Raw genomic sequence first — 20,747 nt, 5'->3', positions numbered from 1 at the left:
GTCAGATGTAACAGAATCTGGATGGAGCCAGCAGCTGCACAGGGCCCAGCTCCTGCTCTTTCGCAAGCTGTGCAGGAGAGTGGGCCAGAGAAGCTGACATAAGAAAAATATTCCCTTATTTTCCCTAAGTAATCTGGAATTTGAGTTCAAATCTGAGCTCTAAAAATCAGCATTATCAAGGAATAATTGGACAGAAATCTTGTCTCTATCTCTCTGTGTTAAACATAACGGAATCTCTTCAGACTTTTTTCAGGTTTTCATTTAGCACAACAGAGTGGTTCATCAGCTAGTAATTCAAATATGTAATAAAATCACACTGTATAAGCAGACTTTAACTTAGTAATTCGTTGAAGTGGTTTTTTCCTCCCTTCTGCATGCTTGCAGCCTGGTATCCATTGACTCTTAAGAAAGGCTGCAATTCTACAAATGGAGAGATAACAACCAAGTAGGTGAGTTTTCTGTAGGTGCTCTACTGAATCTTCACCTCTGAGTGTAAAAATTGATCTTCTGTCTACCACAGTAGAAACTTGTGGGAGACGATTTCTTGCAGCTTCCCCTGTGTTGATTGCTGTTTGCTTATCTCTAGCGACAGATAAAGCATTGCTGCCAACAGATTCTGTCAGCTTACATATCAAAGTGTGTGGAGGTTCAGGAGAACTTCAGTGTGTAATTGTGCAGATTTATAGCTTTTTTTTTTCCCCAACAGATTTCAAACTTCATCTGCCACCAAGATAAAATAGCAAACAATGCTCTCAGAGCATTTTTCAGCTGAGAATCTCACATGGTTATTATATATTATAGTAAGCATTAGGCATGATGCTTTAAACTACACTTAACATGTATGTTAAACATATCACCTGAAAAACAGAAAAACTGTACTGTAAATACCACAAATTGTAAATGGTAGTATTGTAATACAAGTTGGCACATATTAAAATTCAAAAAAACATATAAGAATTTGATGTTTATAATGTTTCCTTCCCTTTAGGACTTACAAAGCAATCCTGCAAAAATTATGGACATAAAGATAATGATAAAAAAAAAAAAATTCTAAAGAAAATCAAGCTGCCTGAAAATGTTATGTATATGAAAATACTGGTGAAAACAGAACTGACAATTTTGTTAAATGACCTACTTAGTTGTGTTTAGAGACATCTTCAACAGAATTTACCTACGTTAAAGATGTTGCTAGTGAACTAGTCACACTGTTCTTTAGTTCTTTGATGCCATTGAACAGAACTCGAGTTTCAAAAGTCTCATTCATTATCTCCAAGCCCTTTCCCCCTGCAGAAAGTCTCTTCTATGACATTTTTTCACACTATTCCTCAAACCTCATCTATTTGGAATTGTTCAGTTTTATCTTCCCCACACAAAGGCTATCAAGATACCACATCCTATTGAACCGAAACTAAATTACTGGAAAAAGCAGAACAAGAAAAAGACTGCAGAGGTAATAGAGCTGAATAATGAGGTACATATGTAAATACATGCAATGCCAATTCCAGCAGCTGAGGTTCCCCAAAGATTCTATAGCAATCTGATCTGTAGATGGTTATATGTCTCCTTCAAAACCTCCTGGAAAGATCCCATGCTAGAGGATTATGCCATATGCAGTCTATACATGCTCTGTAGGAAATGTCTAAAGCAGCTGATACCACAAAACAGAGACATTACATTATGGTAACTTGAAATTTCAATTTTTTTTTTCACTGTTATGTACAGGAAAAAAATATAAATGCAAAATACAACTACCTCATTTTTAGCTTTTATATAAAAACAGCCACAAACAGGTATTACCTTCATGAGAAATTTCTTTCCAAGGATTAGGTGGATACATGAAAGCAGCATTCTGGATTTGGTCATGTATGTCTTCATCTTCATTGAATGGAAAGGTACCACTGAGGCTTACATAAATGATGACACCCACTGACCACATATCCAGAGATCTGTTATAGCCTTTGTTTCTCAGTACCTCTGGAGCAAGGTAGGCTGGTGTTCCTACAACTGAACGCCTAAATGATTTCTCTCCAATGATTCGGGCAAAGCCAAAATCACAAAGTTTTACCTGTTTAATGAAAAATGCTAAAGTAAGACATAAATTATTTTTATTATTAAATACACAGTTGAGGAACTTTTATCATGGTTTAGTTGCAAAATGCATCTCTACTGCTCCCTCAAGGAGACTTTTTCTAAACTCCTCTTTGAGAGGAGCATCTTATTCCACTGAGACATTTAGCTGCTTGAAAATTCTCACTTAATTCAGTATAGATACTCCCCTTCCAATTATTGGTATTGATATTATCCAAAAATTATCAATAGTACTCATTTTGAATATGGGCAGTTGAAGATTACAGATGAATTCTGTAGATCAAAGGTAAGAGAAGCTGATAAAAATACCTTTTAATGAGAAATATGACCAGTCAGAAGGTATATTTAAACATCCTGCAATCTACATGGCATTTAAATTCATAAAATGAAAGAAGAAGCTCTTCATGAACTCCACCCCAACTGTCAGAAAAACAACTTTCTGGAGCAAATCAACAAGCTAAGTAATTTGTTCTGTAATGGTGAGCAAATTGAAAACAATCATACAAATAGCTATGTCACACTTGAAAATCTAGTTGAATATTTTAGGCAAATGACAAAAGACAAGAATTTTCAAACATGACTTCTTTGTAAAGGGTTTTGAATAAGTGATTGGTTTTTTATTAAAAATTTTGTGTAGACAGGTCACTAATCACTTTCTTGTTTATACGTAAAATAAACATTGCTAACAGTTATTAATTTGAATAATTCATCTTAAGAAAAGGGTATTTTCTACTTGCCTGTGGGAAAGGATCAGCTGATGCCAATAACACATTTTCTGGTTTGAGGTCACAATGAACAATATTTTTGAAATGAAGATGTCTTAAAGCAACAAGGATCTATGAATAAACAAATCAAATTATGTTTGTTTGTTTTATATTGTTTTACAGTATCTGAGACCAGAGAAGCAAGGACTTGTGTGAAGATAAACAATTCAACAAGAATGTACCTTTTAGAGAAATGTCAACAATTAAAAGAAAAACCCACCAAAAGCAAAAATGTCAGCTATTATTTGCTGTGCCTCAAGTTTTCTTGATATTTCACTGCATGGAACATGATTTTTCCCTCTCCAAAGAGTTTACACTATAAAAATTTTTTAAAAACTGGGTTCTAAATATTTGTTTACTTTTTTTGTCCGTGAAATCTCTGAATGTAGAAACATTTGCAGAATGACCTACCACATCTAAATTCAACTAAAAAAAAAAATCACAGAAATAACATATGATCCAATTTAAGTGTTTTCTTGAAGAGAGAAAAAATAAAGAGCCTTGTATGTATTTCTATTCTGTTACATACACAAGATCCTTTGGAAAAGATTGTGAATGATCAGGACGCTATCTACATTTGATATCGTACTGAACCTAAGGCCCACACTAAGACCTTAAACCATCTTGTCCAGGAGCTGCTTTATGCTGATGACGCCGCCCTTGTCGCCCACACAGAAGCAGCCCTGCAGCGTTTAACATCCTGCTTTGCAGACGCTGCTGAGCTCTTTGGGCTGGAAGTCAGCTTAAAGAAGACAGAAGTTCTCTATCAACCTGCACACCTCAGGAAGTCTTCCATCATCCCCATATCACCATTGGCCAATCAGAGCTCAAATCAGTCCAGCAGTTTAATTACCTAGGTAGCCTCATCTCCTCAGATGGTAAGACTGACGGAGAGATAGACAACAGGTTAGCAAAGGCATATAGTGCTTTTGGAAAACTCCATAAAAGAGTTTGGCGAAACAAACACTTGAAGAAAAGTACAAAGATCAGTGTTTACAAAGCCATAGTGCTGTCTACTCTTTTATATGGTTCCGAATCATGGGTCATCTACCACCACCACCTGCAACTCCTAGAACGCTTCTGTCAACGCTGCCTCCGTACAATTGTAAACATCCCCTGCTCCAATTATGTGACCAATACATCTGTTCTAGAACAAGCAGCAATCACAAGTATTGAGGCCATGTTGCTGAGAACACAGCTGTGATGGGCAGGACAAGTCTCAAGGATGAAGGACCATCACCTCCCTATGATCTTGCTTTATGGTGAACTTGCCACAGGCTGCTGCAAGAGAGGAGCCCCAAAGAAAAGATACAAGGACTCCCTGAAACAACATCTCAGCCCTGGTCATATCGATCAACATAACTGATCTACTCTGGCCTCAAATCGGGAGGCCTGGAGACACACCATCTATAACGCTGCTGCTTTCTTTGAGAATGGACACCGGATCACTCTCGAGGAGAAAAGACAACGCAGAAAGAAACGTGTCTTGCAGAATATACCACCTAAGGACTCTTTCCGTTGTGCCTTTTGCAATCGGACGTGTCTATCTTGTATTGGCCTTATTAGCCACCAGCGTGGCTAATAATCTCTATCCACAAATGTGAATAGAGCCCTTCCCAAATTTTCGTTCGCGAAGCCTAGCCATGACATACACGAGAATATGGCAACTGAGTTTAACAGATATCCATCCTTCTTGTGTGGTTTCAACTCCATTCCTTATCTTTGGTCGGGGGCTGGCAGAATTTGCCAGGTAATGGTGAGGAGGCTGAATGAATCTGTGAATAGATTCTAGAGCTTGTGGCAGTTTTACCCATGGACGCCTGGAGACTAGGGAACCTGTTAAATTCTACACCAAATAATAAACTTATAATAATAAACACCATAACACTGATGTTCCTGCTCCTTTCTTTTTTCTGACTGCTGAAGCACAGGCTGCTCTGACTCTGAGGTGGATCACTACTCAATTGTGTATCTAAATTTAAACCAGTATTATGGACAGCTAAGGAAGAAATATGATAATATGACAATAGGAACCCCTCCAAAAAACCCAGATCAAATTGTTAACAGAAGCCATAAAGGAAGCCAGACTCATTTAATCACAGGTAGCACTGAGATCCAATCTCAGCATAGAAAATAGGTGTGCATAGTACAAACTGCAATGGTTCGGTATGGGGCAGTTCAAGAAGCTCCAATTTCTTTTTGCAGGTCTTAAACAGTTTTCTTTTAAGCACTTTCCATCCCTTTCTTGTGCTTCATTCTTCAAGCATATGAGAAACTGTAGCTTAATGTCCCTTCCATCCAGCAGCCAACAGCTGTACATGTATCTAGTTCTATGTCCTCTTAATGTTTACTACCTACCAGATAACGTACAGAAACGTACAGAAAGTTGTTTTGCCATCTCTGATATTACAACTCAGGCTTTCATAAATCAAAAGGTAAAATACATCAAAAGCAAAAGATAATAAACAGTGATCATAATTGAACTCAAATTTCCGTCTTACCCGAGTAATTAAATTTCTTACCTGAGTAATTAAAAACTTTGTTATTCTCTCTGGCAATCTGCCCTTTTCACTTGACAAGATCATCTCCAGCATATCTCCATGGAGTTTTTCCATAACAACAAAGACTCTTTCCGGTGTCTCAAACATACACTCCAGATTTACAACTCCAGGATGATGAAGATTCTATTAAAGATAAATAAAGCACTAGATTTCCCAATATGATTGGTAGTTTTTATCATTACATAGCCAGACTTCAGATCCCCACCTAAACCCGACAGTGTTTCAGTACTTGATAATTTAAACTGTATGCCTAAACTGTGGGCAACAGGCACGAAATTTCTCAGGACAATACAGGATGTATGAACTTCAAATTAGTTTAATAAACATACGTTTTCCTTATTGTGCCTGGTGCTTAAAACTGCAGAAATTGTAACTCCTAATGTGACATTGACAATACATTTGTTCTTGGTTGTTTACGCAGATTAAGCAGCAAAAATACTAGTATTTTTTCAAAAACACTAGTGATTATCAGTTAAAATAAATATATTATCTGCTATTTATGGAAATAAATAATGGAGTTAATACAATAAAAAAGAAAAGAAAAATCACCTGTAAAATTGCAACTTCATTTCGAAGTTGACTTTCCTGTTTAGTTGGAAATCTTAGTTTATCAATTATTTTAATGGCAACATCTCTTCCAGTTTTGCGATGTTTTCCTGCAGTAATAAAACAAAAGGTCTCTATCAATTAACATGACTAATCATGAAAAGTGTTCTCTTTTCAGGGATTGTACAAGTGGTCACAACCAAGTAATTCTTAGTCTGCAGCTAATTCATTAAAAGTTTTCTGCCATTTCTCTTCACCCTTTGACAACAGAACTTTTTTATTGTCACCTGAGAAAGCCGTTTAAACTTGGAAGAAACATACACATGGAAAGTCATCTCTCCACTTCAACAATATAGATGTAAAGTTAATTTTCTCATATCTACATCAGCAGAAGCTGCACTGTCTGCAACTGGCCAGTTGTTGGCTTAATCCTTCACTGGTAGCTCCAGACTCACAAGTAATGAACTAAGTGATAGCCTTTAGGCATGTAAGTGCATGTCCCATGTTTATCAGAGAGTCAGAGATTCTTCAGTGAGTAATTTGTTAGTTCTCACTTAATACTGTCTCAAACAACAGCTGTACCTAAATACACCCCCAAAAACTGCTCAAAAAAGGAGGAAAAAGATGGAAAAAATTACTAAGAAAAAGAGAAACAATTCTAACAAGCCACTGAAAAACAATAAAAAATACCTCACTAGAACATGTCAAGAAAAACAGAAAGAAGAATAATTTTTTTATCCATTACAGCTCTCAAAAAGAACAGCTTTCCGCACTTCACCATTTTCTTTATTAGAACTTACAGAGAATATGAAGCTATTGATATACACTGACCCACTACTGGGTAGAATACTTCAAAATACAAAAAGACTTCACCAACATAAAGCATAATCATTATTTAATATATAATGCTTTTATAAAACAACAGACAGCTAATTTCCAGAACAAAACATTTCAGAGTCCAAATACTTTCACCATGCTAGAAAATCTCTATCTTAAGCACAACTGTGCAACAGAGCAAAGCCTTACCTCCATAAACAATTCCAAACTGTCCTGATCCCAACACCTCATCTGGGAAGATTTGGTATACGGTGCTAATATCCTGTTTATATAAACATAACAAATACTAAGCCTTGAGGAAATGGAAACAGAATCTGTATTTCATTTGCTTTTTCTAGTGGGAAGTAGCATACATTTACTACAGTACATTTCAAAATATATTATCTGCCAAAAAAATTCAGGCGGGTTTTCTTACAAGCCACATTAACTGTAATTGCTGCAAAGGCTGAAAAATCTTGAACAGGTTCACTGAGAGGGGTAAAATATTCCATTTGCGCCAGACAGGGAGTCTCGTGTCTCACTGTTTCTTAGTGCCTTAACACAGGCTAAAGCATAAGCTGTTAGCAGATTCATCTGGGACACTCAAACATCATATCTTGCAGCTCAGTGTTATTTTCCTGATATTTAACCAGCAGCATATACAATAAACAGTAAAAGAATGCCTAGGAGTTGAAGATAAAGGCTGTCTTACTTCTTCTTAGGAAACAAATGGACACATCCCTCACAGGCAATTTTGTGACAACTACCAGAGCTGTCCCAAAGCTTTAGTTGGCTGCAGGGAGTATCTATTTTTTAGCTCTGCCCACGAGACAAAATGTAAGTAGTGTGACTGTTTACCTTGACCGCATGTCCTGTGTCTAACTGTCCTCGCATAAAAGAAATGCAGAGTTCTTTGTGTAACAACACATTTTGTAACAACACATGCAACTCTTCCTTTGGATAGAGTTTCATCTTTGTACAACAGAGAATATCTGATCTCTCAAAGATGACAGAAAATGGTATACTTATCAGGGCTTGCGGTCAGCTTTATGAAGTTCAGTTGACAAATTCCATGAAAATAATTTCTATACCTCACTTTTCCACTTGCTAATTAACATCCCACAAAGATCCAGAGTTAAAGTCTGTGTTCAGTGAAATTACCCATATATAATTCTTGCATCTCAAGAAAAGGTGTCATGAAGATGATTTTTGTCAAAAGTTAGCAAAGCTAATTGTTAAATTTCTACAAAATAACTGAGAAATGGCTGATAGGAACTCCTCTAACATTCCTCTTTGCAAAACAGATCAATGACTTTGCCAGCTTAATCATAGCATGTCTAGCACTAGCATCTAGAGAACACTCACCACATTTTCTTGAACTTGGCAGTTTGACACAGAAATACTGATGGATATATCCCCTGGGGAAGAAAGCAAAATATACTTTAGATTGCTGTGCTTTTAGTTCGAACAAGTAGTAATAGAAAATGACATTCACATTACATCAATATCTACTGACAGGTCTAGAAATTGTACCAATTAGGTCAGCTTGTTCATCTACCAGCTAAATTACATCTACCAGCTAAATAAAATTACACCAGCCCACAAACATGACTTGAACAACAGTTTTGCGGTGTATGGAAAAAACAGAATTATACATTTCATTATTAATATTTTAATACTGGATTCTCATCATTCCCATTTATAAGCTCATTATTGCTTTTTTCCATTTTATTTTGAGGCTTTGTAACTCAGTCAAGTAACAACTGCAACTAGAGTAAACTGGTTTTATTTAGGTAACTTAATTATAATTTTTATTTACAGTCATCTACAATGTATTTGATGCTATTCTGATGAAGGCAAATACACATTCAAATTAGACTGCATACTGTTACAAATAATACACATTTCAAACAATTCAGAGTTTAGGATGTTGTCATAAGCATTTTGAACTGCAAACCTTCTGAGGGGTTCAGTAAAAGTTGAGAATATGCCTACTGCTAACTGTACTACACAAAGACAACACTTTGGGGAGGAAAGAATGGTTCTTTGGAGCATTACCACTTCTGTCTACTATTTCTACCTAGAATTCTGTTCATGTGGACTTTCATTTTCTTAGTAAAAATGTCAGCCTTATCAAAAACGGTGTCCCCTACTATAAATCCTTTTTTACACACTGAAGGCACTTGCTACTACCCATCAGCACTAATCCCGTTGCAGTAAGTAACATGAGTAACTTCTGCTTCATGTGGCTTTCCTTAGGAAGACTGTTTTTGGAACGGAATGTTTCAGTTACCTAAAGGTTTTTTATCATTGACAATTTGTTTTCAAATGTATGTACTGCTGTGTTTACATGAAAAACAGCATGGACAAAGACATAGACAAGTCTTACTTTGAGCAAAAGACAGAAGGTTGTTATCATTCTCACTCTCCACAGGAAATTGTTCTAAAGGTCTCAGACAACCTTAATTTTCGCACATATAACCCAAAAATAACTACTTACTTGCAAAAACATTTTTCAAACTTCCCAAGAGGAAGAGAAGACAGCTGTCATGCCCAGCCCAGCATTTCAGGTGATCTGTTTAGCTATGCTGTGCTCAAACCAGGCCACTAGGCAACTAGTCTGATGGAAATGACATACAGAATTTGACACTATTTTATGCAAGATCCCAGTAGAGAAAGCAAAGGACATTTGCTGATCTTGTCTGATATGTGAGCTCTTGTGCCTGGAGATGCAAAGCCACAGGCTGTCGTATTACTTGGTTTCTGAAGGGCTTGTGGTCTCATTAGCATTTTATGCTGCACTAATAGCATCCAGATGTCAAGTGCTAAAGCGGGTGTATGTTGCAACAAAAGGTCTAGTCCAAATTGTGTAGACATATCCAAATTCACTTTACACTGACTAGGCTGAGTAGAAGTAACAGAGCAGCCACAGCAGCACATGCCTAGTAGTGAGGAATTATTTGCTCTGTGCTACTTTATTATCAGTACTCAAGCTAGATTTAAACAAGTTTCATGTTTGGTTTACATAAACTGTCAACTTTGCTACAGAATTACACAAAGGTATGTAAATTGGAGGCAATGGTATACTCAGTCCTTTTGTTCCTGGATATCACACATGCCTTGTGCTTAGAAATAGCTTTCTTCACGCTAGAGCTCTTTTCATCTCAGCATGGGACAATATTTCAGGCAGTTGTACCGCCAAATGTGATGAAAGGGACCATCTCATCTATGCTGCAGTGACCTAAAGGCTGAAGAGCTGCTTCTGCAGATAGTTAGAAATAAAAATTACAGTCGGGGAGAAAATCTAGCAATTTCAAACTGGAGCTCAGAAAACTTAATCCCTCTGCACAAGGAGGCTGTTTCTCATATTAGCAATACAAATTTGGATGAGATGCCTTACTAATATCATAACTATTTGCTCACTAACAAATCTGCAACTTGTATTAATACAGATGTCCTACTATAAACCAAAAACACATGGATCAGAAACTGTGGTGTTTAAAAAAATATGTAGACAAGTAATAAGCCATGACAGGATAGCCTTTACCAACTGTGCAATACCTCCTTTCAATGTGTGCAGAAGACTGAGCAATGTCATTTGTGATGTAACTTTACTTATCTGAAATGGAGGAAATGAATAAACTTACTGTGCAGGCTGGGTCCTGACCCAGTTGATGCCCCTTTAGGGATGACAGGCATCAGGGCATGCTGTATTGCCATCTCCCACATTCGTGCCACGTCAATGCCAATACCACTGCTGATAACACTGTTATTCAGTGGAACACTTGAGAGGTTTTCTATGTTTTCTCCAACATAATAGACTATATTTGCTGTGCTTATTTCAAAACAATGAGGGTTGGCCCCTTGAGGCAGCAAAGTGAAAGTTTTTGCAGGTTCCAGAGACAAAATTTCAGACAGTGGGATTTCCTAAAATGAAGAAAATATTTTACTTCCCATGTATAGATTATCAACATATAAAACTAAAGCATGAACTTTATTTAAGTAATTGATGACATTAGCCATTACTTTGTACCACATGCTTCTTCCAGAAACAAAAAGGCTCTTGTAACCCGAAACTGTGACACAGAGGACTGCTGATGGTACAATACTAAAGGTTTCTTTCCAAGACCAAGTAGAACTTCAATTATTTAACTGAATGTATCAAAGAGAGTAGTGAGGTTCCTTCAGAAAAAAAGCAAGATCATGCAGATATCAATAGAACTCCATTAGAAAATAAAACCCTGTTGATTTCCTGTATAAAAACTTTCCATTTCCACATGTATTTTACAGATAGCTGACATCTTTCTGATCAGAGACTTGCTTGTGAAAAGCAAAACACATATATGCAGATTAAATAATAAAAGAAACCCCATAGATAGAAGTTATACTATAGTTTACTTTTAGTAAGTATCAATTTAGCAATTCAGTCCTTATATTCCTCTGGTATAAAAAGAGATTGAAAAATATTCCTTACTTTATAATATTTGCTTCCAGTATCATTTTGAAAAAGTGTAATGCATTTGCTGTCCAGCCTCCAGTAGTGTCGCTTCCTCTGCAATGAAAAACAAGCAAAAAATAGTTCTAGCACTTTCCAAGTAAATTATTAAAATGTTCATTTCTCAAAAACACCACTGCCAAACTGTTTCACTTTAGTCTGAAGAGGTGTATTGTGAACAATAAAGATTCATTTGCTATTACAAGATTTTAATGAAGAATTTATAACTGAATTTAAGATTTATAGGGCCATGTTCTTTTCAGTAATAGCTCTGTTAAAACTGTACAAGTTTTAAAAATCTAAAATGTCTGCATTACACTCAGCACAATTTGTTACCAGTATGCTCCTAAAATAATTAAAATTTCTTTTTGTATCACTTATAACAGCCCAGTTTGCTTTTCGAAGGTCACATACTAAAGGTTTTATTCCTGTTTTAGCAAGTTGGAAAGAAAATAACTTTTTTCTATGCTAAATCTACTTTACAAAATCTCAAGTCAACCAGCAGTAAGGTATCTGGGAGATTGTAGCTGAAAGGTAAAAGCTACTTTACAGAACTCCTAATGTGTTAACATTATGTTTTACTTCCTTCAGAATGTCTTTACATTTGGCTTCCTATAATGCAACAGACATATTCAAATGTTTTTTGTATGTTTTAACTGTCTCCTCTTCTTATAAATAGTGCCAGTCCTTAGTTATGACAACAGCTGGGACCTTAGGAATCATGAAAGTGCAAAAAATGCCTCACATGAGTGACTGCAAATTAACAAAGTATTGTTAGAATTTGATTCTGTGCTGTCATATAGTATGTACAGTAAGACAGGTCTTAACATTTCTTACCAGTGTGTCCTTGCTTGTATAGTGAACCATCCAACCCTCCTTCATTACTGTGCTACTTCTCCTTTTTGTGTGCTTCACAGACTGTACGATTCTCATTAATGGAATGTTGTTGCTGGTCGAAGGGCTTAAGAATAAATCATTAAAGGCTTTTAAAAAGAAGACGACTTTGGACAAAATGAAAAAAACTCCTTTAAAACAGAATATATATATATATATATATATATATATATACATACACACACACACACACACAATATCCACATTTATTTTTATAATTGCTAGCAGACCAGGACTGCACACTATTTTGCTTTGCCATTCCAAGTATTCTGAAAATGAAAGATTATGAAGAAAAAAGATTGCAATGCCACATCATGAGAATGTCAGAGACCTTATGAAGGCTTACACACACTCTTCCAAAAATATTCCTCAGGATGAGCTCAGAAAATGGGCACATGACTAGAGTCTCAGCTATGCTATGGGAGCCATAGCTCAAGCTATAGCTTGTGCTATGTATGATTCAGATCAGTACTTGATCTTGAATCTCTCATAACCTAAGTAAACACTGTTCATCAGATTACTGTCCTGTGATCTTCCTTGGGTTCAAACACACAATGGAGTGATGGCAATTTACAGAGTAGAAAACATGTCAGCTGCCCAGCTGCACATGCCCTGGCTGGGCACAGCAGAGAATCTGCTGGAACCTCTCAGAGAAAGAGGTTTAAGCTAACACATTTTACCCATAAAGACTTAAAGTGAAACCCTTCTGCCTTGCCCTGCGTGGTATGCACAGTGCAACTTTCCCCAATCAGCTGACACACAGTAAGTTGGAGAAGCAGGAGAACGTGACACTATGCCTGACAGCACTGTCAGACAAAAACTGGTAGTAACCAGATGCAACAAAGCCCATCTTCCTTGCTGTTAGAGTTAACAATTCCTAAAGCAGGTTCAGTGTAGTGGAATATGGACTCAATCTACTTCAATCCTAAACATGAATGATTAGTTATTTCTGGCAAAACTTTAAACAGTGATGATGCGTTGTATGTGAATACACAGCACACAAAGAGCTCATGTATTCTGCCCTGCTAGCAAAGCTATCAGTGCAACAACTCCAACAAAAAAAGGTTGAAACTGCTCAGGAAAAGAATAACATGTTAAGTTTCCACAGTTGTTGTGACTGTGGATGTCTGCAGATGGCCCTGCTTCACTGTAATGCATCCTGGAAATAAGAAATGTTTTATGAATTGGTAGTTTCCCATCAAAATGCAAAAGGTGTGCTGTCTTACAGCGTCATTTAGTCTGTAACATACAGTTAACATCTCTTTTTTGCCTAAAAATGATCAAACTATCTGCAGTTCCTATTTAACTATTCTTGTCTGTACTGACAAAAGGTTAACTTTTTATTTGTCTTTTATAGATCACTTAAAAATATCCATGCATATGGAAACTACCCTTAGAAATAACCGAGGGAAGGTATTACTGGAAATACAGGAATGTCCCTCAAATAGTAAAACATGTTCCTTAATTATGAATTTTTATTAGTATAACTGGGTATTTTTATTTTGAAAACCTGCAATGCTGTCCATTTAATACAACTCGGATGTTTAAAATGTACTATGACATTGGTTTTGGGATATACGCACAGCCTTACATTCCAATACTACAAGATGTGTACAAATCATGCCTATGCAGATAAATATGACAGTAGTTCACCGCTGTAGGAAGTAAAACTGCATATTGTTGAAATGGATTGCTTTCTATTAGTGCAACAGGTGTATGATAGTAACAGAGAATTAAGGAGAACATGTTACTGAAAGAGACTCCCAGTAAGCAAACTAAAAGAGGAAATTTTAGGTCAAATGGATCTGTGAAAGAAAAATATTCTTTAATTCTTAAAGGTATAGATCCCTTGCATCAAGAAAATTACAGATGAAATTCCCTGACAATGAATAATCCCAACTTTTTCCCTACTATTCACACAGTTCCAGTAACTGAATAATGCTTTCTTCTATTCAGACATTTCTGAGGAATGTTGCACAACTCAGTTCCTATTTTCCCTCCTGAGAAATCATTTCAAAGCACTAATCTATTCTGCAATTTGCTTCAAATTACTACTTCAAGTTTGTCAAACTTTCCTTTTTTCTAAAGGCATCTAAAAACCCAAACAAACAATTAATCTAGATTTGATATACCACAGCCACTTACATAATTTTTTTTTTTGTTTATTTAAATGACCAGGTACTGTGCTATTAGTCAGGGGAAAGATGCTTTGGAAAATAAATAAGTAAAAAATAAATGAATAAATAATTTGCTATCATTCATGCACAAATACTTTCACATCATTTTCATATGAGAGCAGAACTGTAACAACTATTTGTCCATCAGTTTTCAAGTGCTACTTCTCTATGACAATAATTTCCAAGCTTCTCTTAAATTACTAATGCATGTAATCAGCAAAGTAATCTCACTGAAATTTCAGAACCACCACATATCACCAGTACTCTCCAAGCCCATGTAGATTCCCACCTGATCCCTAGACATAATACTTACAAATAAACACAAAAGAACATGGAAGGTACACTCACTCCCCAGCTCACCTGATCATCCTGTTAGATTCATCGTGATCCAGATCAGCATCTTGCATTTCCCCGTTGTCACTATGGCATCCTATCATGGACATCTCTGAATCGTGAGCCATAGATTCTTCCATGTCATCTATAAACCCACTGTTTCTTTCACTGTCATTGTCATCACTCCCTTCTTCCATGACCACATCAGACTCAGCCCCAGGACTAAGAAGATCTGCAATATAATTTCTCAAGTTATTATCTGAAAACATACAATACTCTGATCACAATGTCCTGGTGTATTTTAAGCTTCCGAAAAACTCAGGTTCTCTTTGGAACTCTATTGCCTGCATCTATCTCTACTCAGCACTCTGTGTACTGATGAAATGTGGCACTTAACCAGTCATTCAGAAAATCACTACAGAAAATTGAAAAAGCATCAAAGCAAAATTTTTTCAGAAATACAACTTTTTAATAAAAAAATGCTAAAGTCAAAGCAGAATTTCTTATCCATGGACTTCTATCGAAGATTCTATATTCATGAGCTTTATTTCTGAGATCTTCTGGTAGATTTTCTATGCAGCTTAAATGTTGTATACTGGCTTGATGGTTATTGACAGGCTCCAGCTGCAAAATGATGCTAGAAGTATTTCAAAACTAAAAATTTTGTAATATGATGATATGACAGTGAACTACTGAAATAACTCCCAAGACAACTGCTTATGTGAACTATATGTTCCTTTGCACCAGGGTTTTCTGTGAAGCCTACACAAAATGGCTCAGTAATCAATATTACTCAAATAACACTCCCTGCCTTTAGAAAAGAAATATTAAATAAGCATCAAAATCAAAGCATTGCTGCCTTGTATCTGGAATACAAAAAGGAACAGAAAAAAAAAATATTTACCGAAGGATTTATATTACAAAGAACCAAACAAACGTCACCCCCCAAAAAACCTCAAAATAAAAAAGCCATTTTGTTGAAACTCCACCTGTTCCTCCACAGGCTGTGATCTAACAAGCCAAAATCATCAGTCCAGTCAGAGAGTAAAGACAGTATTAGTTTTTCTGGGACGTTGCGGTGTTTCAGAAATTTGAAGTAAGGTTAAAATCACATGGAACACATCAAATAGTCTCCCCTAGAAACTTTTGCCTAACTGAGCAGAGGAAGGTTCTTGACAGTCAATGTAGGCAGTGTCCCATAAGTAAAAAGCGCATTGAATTAGTTGACAGTAAAATCTTTGGAACTGATGGCATTTCACTGAAATTGGAAGTGCACAGCTGGAAGGTTTGTTTCCACATACAGTAGTCTTAAGATATTCGGATATAAATTACTGATGTGTGATTAAGAGACACATATTTCATCACTAGCAGAACCAGTCATTCAGTCATTCAGTGCAAGGTTCTCTCTTTGCTATTCCTACAACACTTCTAAAATCTCTATTTTTAATAAACATACAATGAGTTAAATAACTCCCTATATTTAGTATATAATGTGTTTACTAATGGTACCATACTTGGAATTTTATTGCTTCAGTTCTTCCTTCACTTACTATTTTGGGGAAGATTTATCACACAGCAGATGGACAGTGACAGATACTGTTTTTATTTTTTAAGTTTGAAAATAATGTGGACCAAATTACTGTGAAAATAGAAATGTGATACAGGATGAAACTGCCTTTGATAATCCCCAGAACCCTGTATCAGTCATTTAGGACACACAGTCCTGCAGATACATACTATGGGTATAAAAGTCAAATTCTATAAATGAGAGCTTCAAGAAGTATACTTGGAGTAAGCCTAGAGTATGTGTTCTCACCCCAAGTGACAGTGCACAAGCTTTCCTCAAACTATCACTTCTCATCAGCCCAGCATCAGGTTCATGTGTAGGAGGTTAAGTCCAAACAAAAGGAGTGTGTTGTTTGTGAAGCAAAGGTGGGAAGAGGGCAGACAGGGTGTGTTGGAGGCATGAAATACAGCTGCCTCAGGTGGAAAGAGGGAACTTGGAGGAGTAATTCAGAAACAAATGGAAATTTTGTTCATTTAGTCCAGCTGTGCAGAAATAAAGTTTACCTTCCTTTCTGTCTTCTCATAGCACTTTAGATCAACCATTCCTCTCTAAAATCGCATTTATGCAGGAGAAAATTATCATTTATAAGCAGACTGTTACTTTCTTTGACTGCAAATCTCAGGGAAACTCTACACTGTTATCAGTGGAATTAACATATTTATTTTAGCATATTTAGTTCTTGGATTTGAAAATCAAGCCACAAACTTCCATAAGCCTCATTACTTGCACTCCTGAAGAAACAGTTGTGTTGTGGGATGGTTAATGTTTAAATGAGGTATAATGGTGGAAGATTTAAAAAAATAAAAAATAATAGTGACTCCAAGAGTCCAGTGTGAGGTGCATCAGAGAGGACATGCAGTAGGAGTACATCAACTTTCCAGAAAATCATGCACCTTATCACATTTCAAGTGGGATACTCAGTATCTGTAGCAATGTTGCCAGTAAACATAAAAGCTTTGTAGTGATACAGTCGCACTACTATGAAAAATACTATGAAAAATATTAATTAACATTCCTAATTTCGGAAGTTCTTCGTATGTCTTCAATAAAGTAGATCACTTGCCTCATAAGGTAATACCTTATTAATCTCAGAAGCAGTTTAGGCTGACAACTTAACACAGTAATATGCGTTAGAAACTGAACACTTCACCACACTTCTCCTTCCCTTATCACACAGAAAAGTGACATTTTCAAGGCAATCAACAACTCATCTACAACCACCCTTTTTTTTCTCCAGTACCGTCTGTCGAGCCTACCCATACACCCCTATACTTAACACCAAACCAACAGCACATGCAAGGGAAAATCAGCAGATAGTCAAGCCTTTATTTCTGGCAACAGATATGATTAGTTTTATGCCAACAGTGAGAGGTGGAATTTTTTCCCAGAGGGCATTCCCAGTTCTTCTAGGTATGCTTTTCCTTCTCAGGAAGATTATCCTTAACCACTTTTTTTCCCCCTCCTTAGATAAAAAGGCAATTTTGTGCTTCTATCTGAAAGGTAAATGCCAACTTCTCACATGTGTGGCTTTTGGCTTTCCTCTGGCATTCTGCATTGAACAGGCTATCTGCATTCAACCCAGATTTTTGCTGCTGACATCACCTCTGTGGCAGGTCACAGTTTTACATTTCTCTTTTATTTAGCTGATGGTTTAAACAATGACAGGAACAACTGTTAAGACAACTTACCCCCATTAATGGCAACTTCCCCCAGGCAGTTATTTGGCACTTTAGGAGCACAGCGCTTGTGACAGTTGAACCTACAGTCTGTTAAGTAAACAACGGACACAGTAAGATTATTTTTCTGTGACACAATTATATTTTTTCCTGCTATCCAGCCTGGAGATGGCAAGCCCTATAATATCATTAATACAAGTTACATCTCCAGAGAGAGTGCAGTAGCCTGGCTGCACACTGTCTGTCAGTGGAATGGACAGGATGAAGATTCTAGAAGCATGTTTCCCTCGGGGGAAAAAAAAGCATTTCCAAGGATAGCTGGGTGGAGGCACTACTGCAGCCAAAGCATGTGCTCAACACATCTAGGGGAGTGATGGGGAGACCCAAGTGCTTGGCTACAAAGCCAGAGCTGCTTTCCCAGTGAAAGAAGCAGATTGGGCAGTGGTGTATCTGCTGCAGCTTATGAGACTGACTACATATCAAACACTGGTGACTGAAAATTGAAACAGGAGAACCCCAGTCAACAATTTTAAGTGAGAAAATATTTGTTCTTTACATCTCAAAGCAACTTCTAGACAGCTTGCAACTGAGGGTTCCTTCAATCCCCTCCCTGTTTTCCAGATATTTTTACTTCACTCTACTTCTTCCATATGTGTAAGTAGCACTTCATTAGATGTCGTGTTAACTGTTTTCTTTTGGCTTATGAACAAATTTAACCTAAACTAAGAGCTGTAACTTACTAACACACCTGGAAAAGACTCAGGAAGGAAAAAATAGGTTGTCTATATACTTGTAATTATTTAAGACTGATCCAAAAAACAACCGAGGTACAGTAGTGCCAAACTACAGGGAATTTTTTTTTTTTTAAATCAAGTTAATATTTGCTTAGGTCACCAGGATTCAAAATTAACTGAAACAGGTGATGCCCTTACAGAGATTTTGCTTTAGTTAAATTGAATCAGAATCACACCTTAAATTAAATGAAAGCAGCTTTGAATTTCTGCAGGGTTCAAAGAAGCAACACTAAGTATACTGATTAATTTTATGATAATTATTATTTTATTAAAAGAAAGGTGATTTTAAGGATCTAATAGCCAACATTATCTAACACCATAGCATGAACAACACTTTGTATTTACAGGCACTCTAGCTGGCTAAGGTGAGCCAGCAATCTAGGCTACAATCCAAAGGTACAACAGCATGGAGACTTCAGAGCACATTAGTCACACTGAAAAAAACGTGAGTTTAAATTCTCATATAGTCAATCTTATTTTATTTCCATTACAACTTCCCCAAAACCCTGGACTGCTGGGACTCTAGCATATGCTTCAATTCACACATAAGACTTTTTAGATTGAAAACAATGAAGATAAAAACACAGTCCTTTGTGTTAACTACTAAGCTGTTAGCACAGGCTCACCTAGAGCCAAATACAAGATAATCTACACCTGAATGAAAAATGTAAGCTACTGCAGATACACCAAATGGTAAGAACGAACAGCCATGCAGCCAGCTCCTGCAGAATACCAACAACTGTAATTTTGACTCCAGCTTAATCCAATGTAATTGTACATGTGCCTACACCTAGATAGTTTAGTGAGGAAATCATGAATAAGCCTACATAGTAACTACTCAAACACTAATTTAGTAATTTCATTATGATTAGCTTTTATGTTCCTAAAGGATATTTACTTACCTTTGCACTGCAAACCCTGTCTAAAAAGCCCTTTGAGAAGCTTCTTGCAGTACTGGCAAACTGTTGGACGTGTGTAAGAGTGGATGACAAAAGTGTGAGGTACTTTAACCTTAGACAGTAAAATCTTGTCTAGCTGAATTGGTCGTCCAATGTAAGACTGTGAATTTGACCTCTTCTCTCGCCCAGTGAATGATTCTGATGGTGTCTTTTGCTGTGAAATACATAAAAATAATTGTATTCATTTTTAAAAGAATATCATATTCATATAGTCAGTCACTTCAGGAACGCTAAGTCTTATGTCGTAAGAAGTCATGTAAGTGCCTTTACACACTAATACAACATGCATCACACTCCTCTCAGACTCCTTCTGAAAAATTTGAATGGTACTGAACAACAGCTTTGCCAACACTACTATCATTCCTTTCACACTGTGACTGAAACAGGTTTTTATTCAAAGAATAAATGTTTTTTAATCAAAATGAAACAAAAATTTCTCAGAAAAGCATTTTGTATTCTGATAAAAACACAAGCCATTTTTACCTCTGTTATTTTCTGGTTTACATCAAATGCAACTTTGAAAGGCTGTATTTTTTGTATAAACATTAAGAAAATTATTACCTTATTCTATGTGTATGCAGGTTTTTTATAAAAAAAATATTAATATTTTCTATCTCCTTTATTTATAATATTTGCTATCACTAACCTTGCCACATTTAGATAATGCACAATTGATCACAATAGGTATTTAAATGCATATATATATAAATATGTATGAAGTAAGACACTCAGTAAGGTATGGAATCCAAAGAAGTATTCCTGGAAGAAAAGAGTTACCTTATTTTCTCTACTAAGTTCATTTAGATGTACAAATGGTAATTACCCCAGAAAACAACTCATCCAGAAAACTGCTTTCTCCTAATACTTGCCCTTGAGAAACAACCAAACTACACCAACAATTAACATGAAAAGGAGGAAAAAAGTGACAAGATGCAGCTCGATCATTTAAAACTCGACATCTTCTGACCATGATTTGCAAATAATCTGATAACTGAAGGCTAGAAAACAAGTCATTCACGATGAGCCTGCACTGTTCAAAAACAATAGTAGCTGAAACTTAAGATAGACCTAACACGA

The 20,747-nt window shown here is 36.4% G+C and overlaps 1 protein-coding gene across 4 annotated transcripts in view; it reads right to left on the bottom strand.

The window, feature by feature from the left end:
* The window catches only part of PRKD1 (protein kinase D1), a 124,579-nt gene that overhangs the window by 11,779 nt on the left and 92,053 nt on the right, over positions 1-20,747 (bottom strand). For all 4 annotated transcript variants that reach the window (XM_027638119.1, XM_027638115.1, XM_027638116.1 and 1 more), the window contains 12 exons: positions 19,614-19,824; positions 17,930-18,007; positions 14,702-14,906; positions 12,108-12,231; positions 11,250-11,327; positions 10,423-10,702; positions 8,141-8,193; positions 6,986-7,058; positions 5,963-6,069; positions 5,375-5,536; positions 2,826-2,924; positions 1,798-2,065 (listed from right to left, as the gene is read on the bottom strand). In XM_027638119.1, coding sequence (XP_027493920.1) covers positions 1,798-2,065; positions 2,826-2,924; positions 5,375-5,536; positions 5,963-6,069; positions 6,986-7,058; positions 8,141-8,193; positions 10,423-10,702; positions 11,250-11,327; positions 12,108-12,231; positions 14,702-14,906; positions 17,930-18,007; positions 19,614-19,824 — 1,738 coding nt within the window. The remainder of the gene's footprint in view (positions 1-1,797; positions 2,066-2,825; positions 2,925-5,374; positions 5,537-5,962; positions 6,070-6,985; positions 7,059-8,140; positions 8,194-10,422; positions 10,703-11,249; positions 11,328-12,107; positions 12,232-14,701; positions 14,907-17,929; positions 18,008-19,613; positions 19,825-20,747) is intronic.

The sequence above is a fragment of the Corapipo altera genome, unplaced genomic scaffold (assembly GCF_003945725.1).
Source record: "Corapipo altera isolate COAL_440 unplaced genomic scaffold, ASM394572v1 23, whole genome shotgun sequence".
Taxonomy (NCBI): Eukaryota; Metazoa; Chordata; class Aves; order Passeriformes; family Pipridae; genus Corapipo; species Corapipo altera.
The sequence above is the reverse complement of the archived record's forward strand: the minus strand, read 5'-3'. Positions and strand labels throughout refer to the sequence as shown.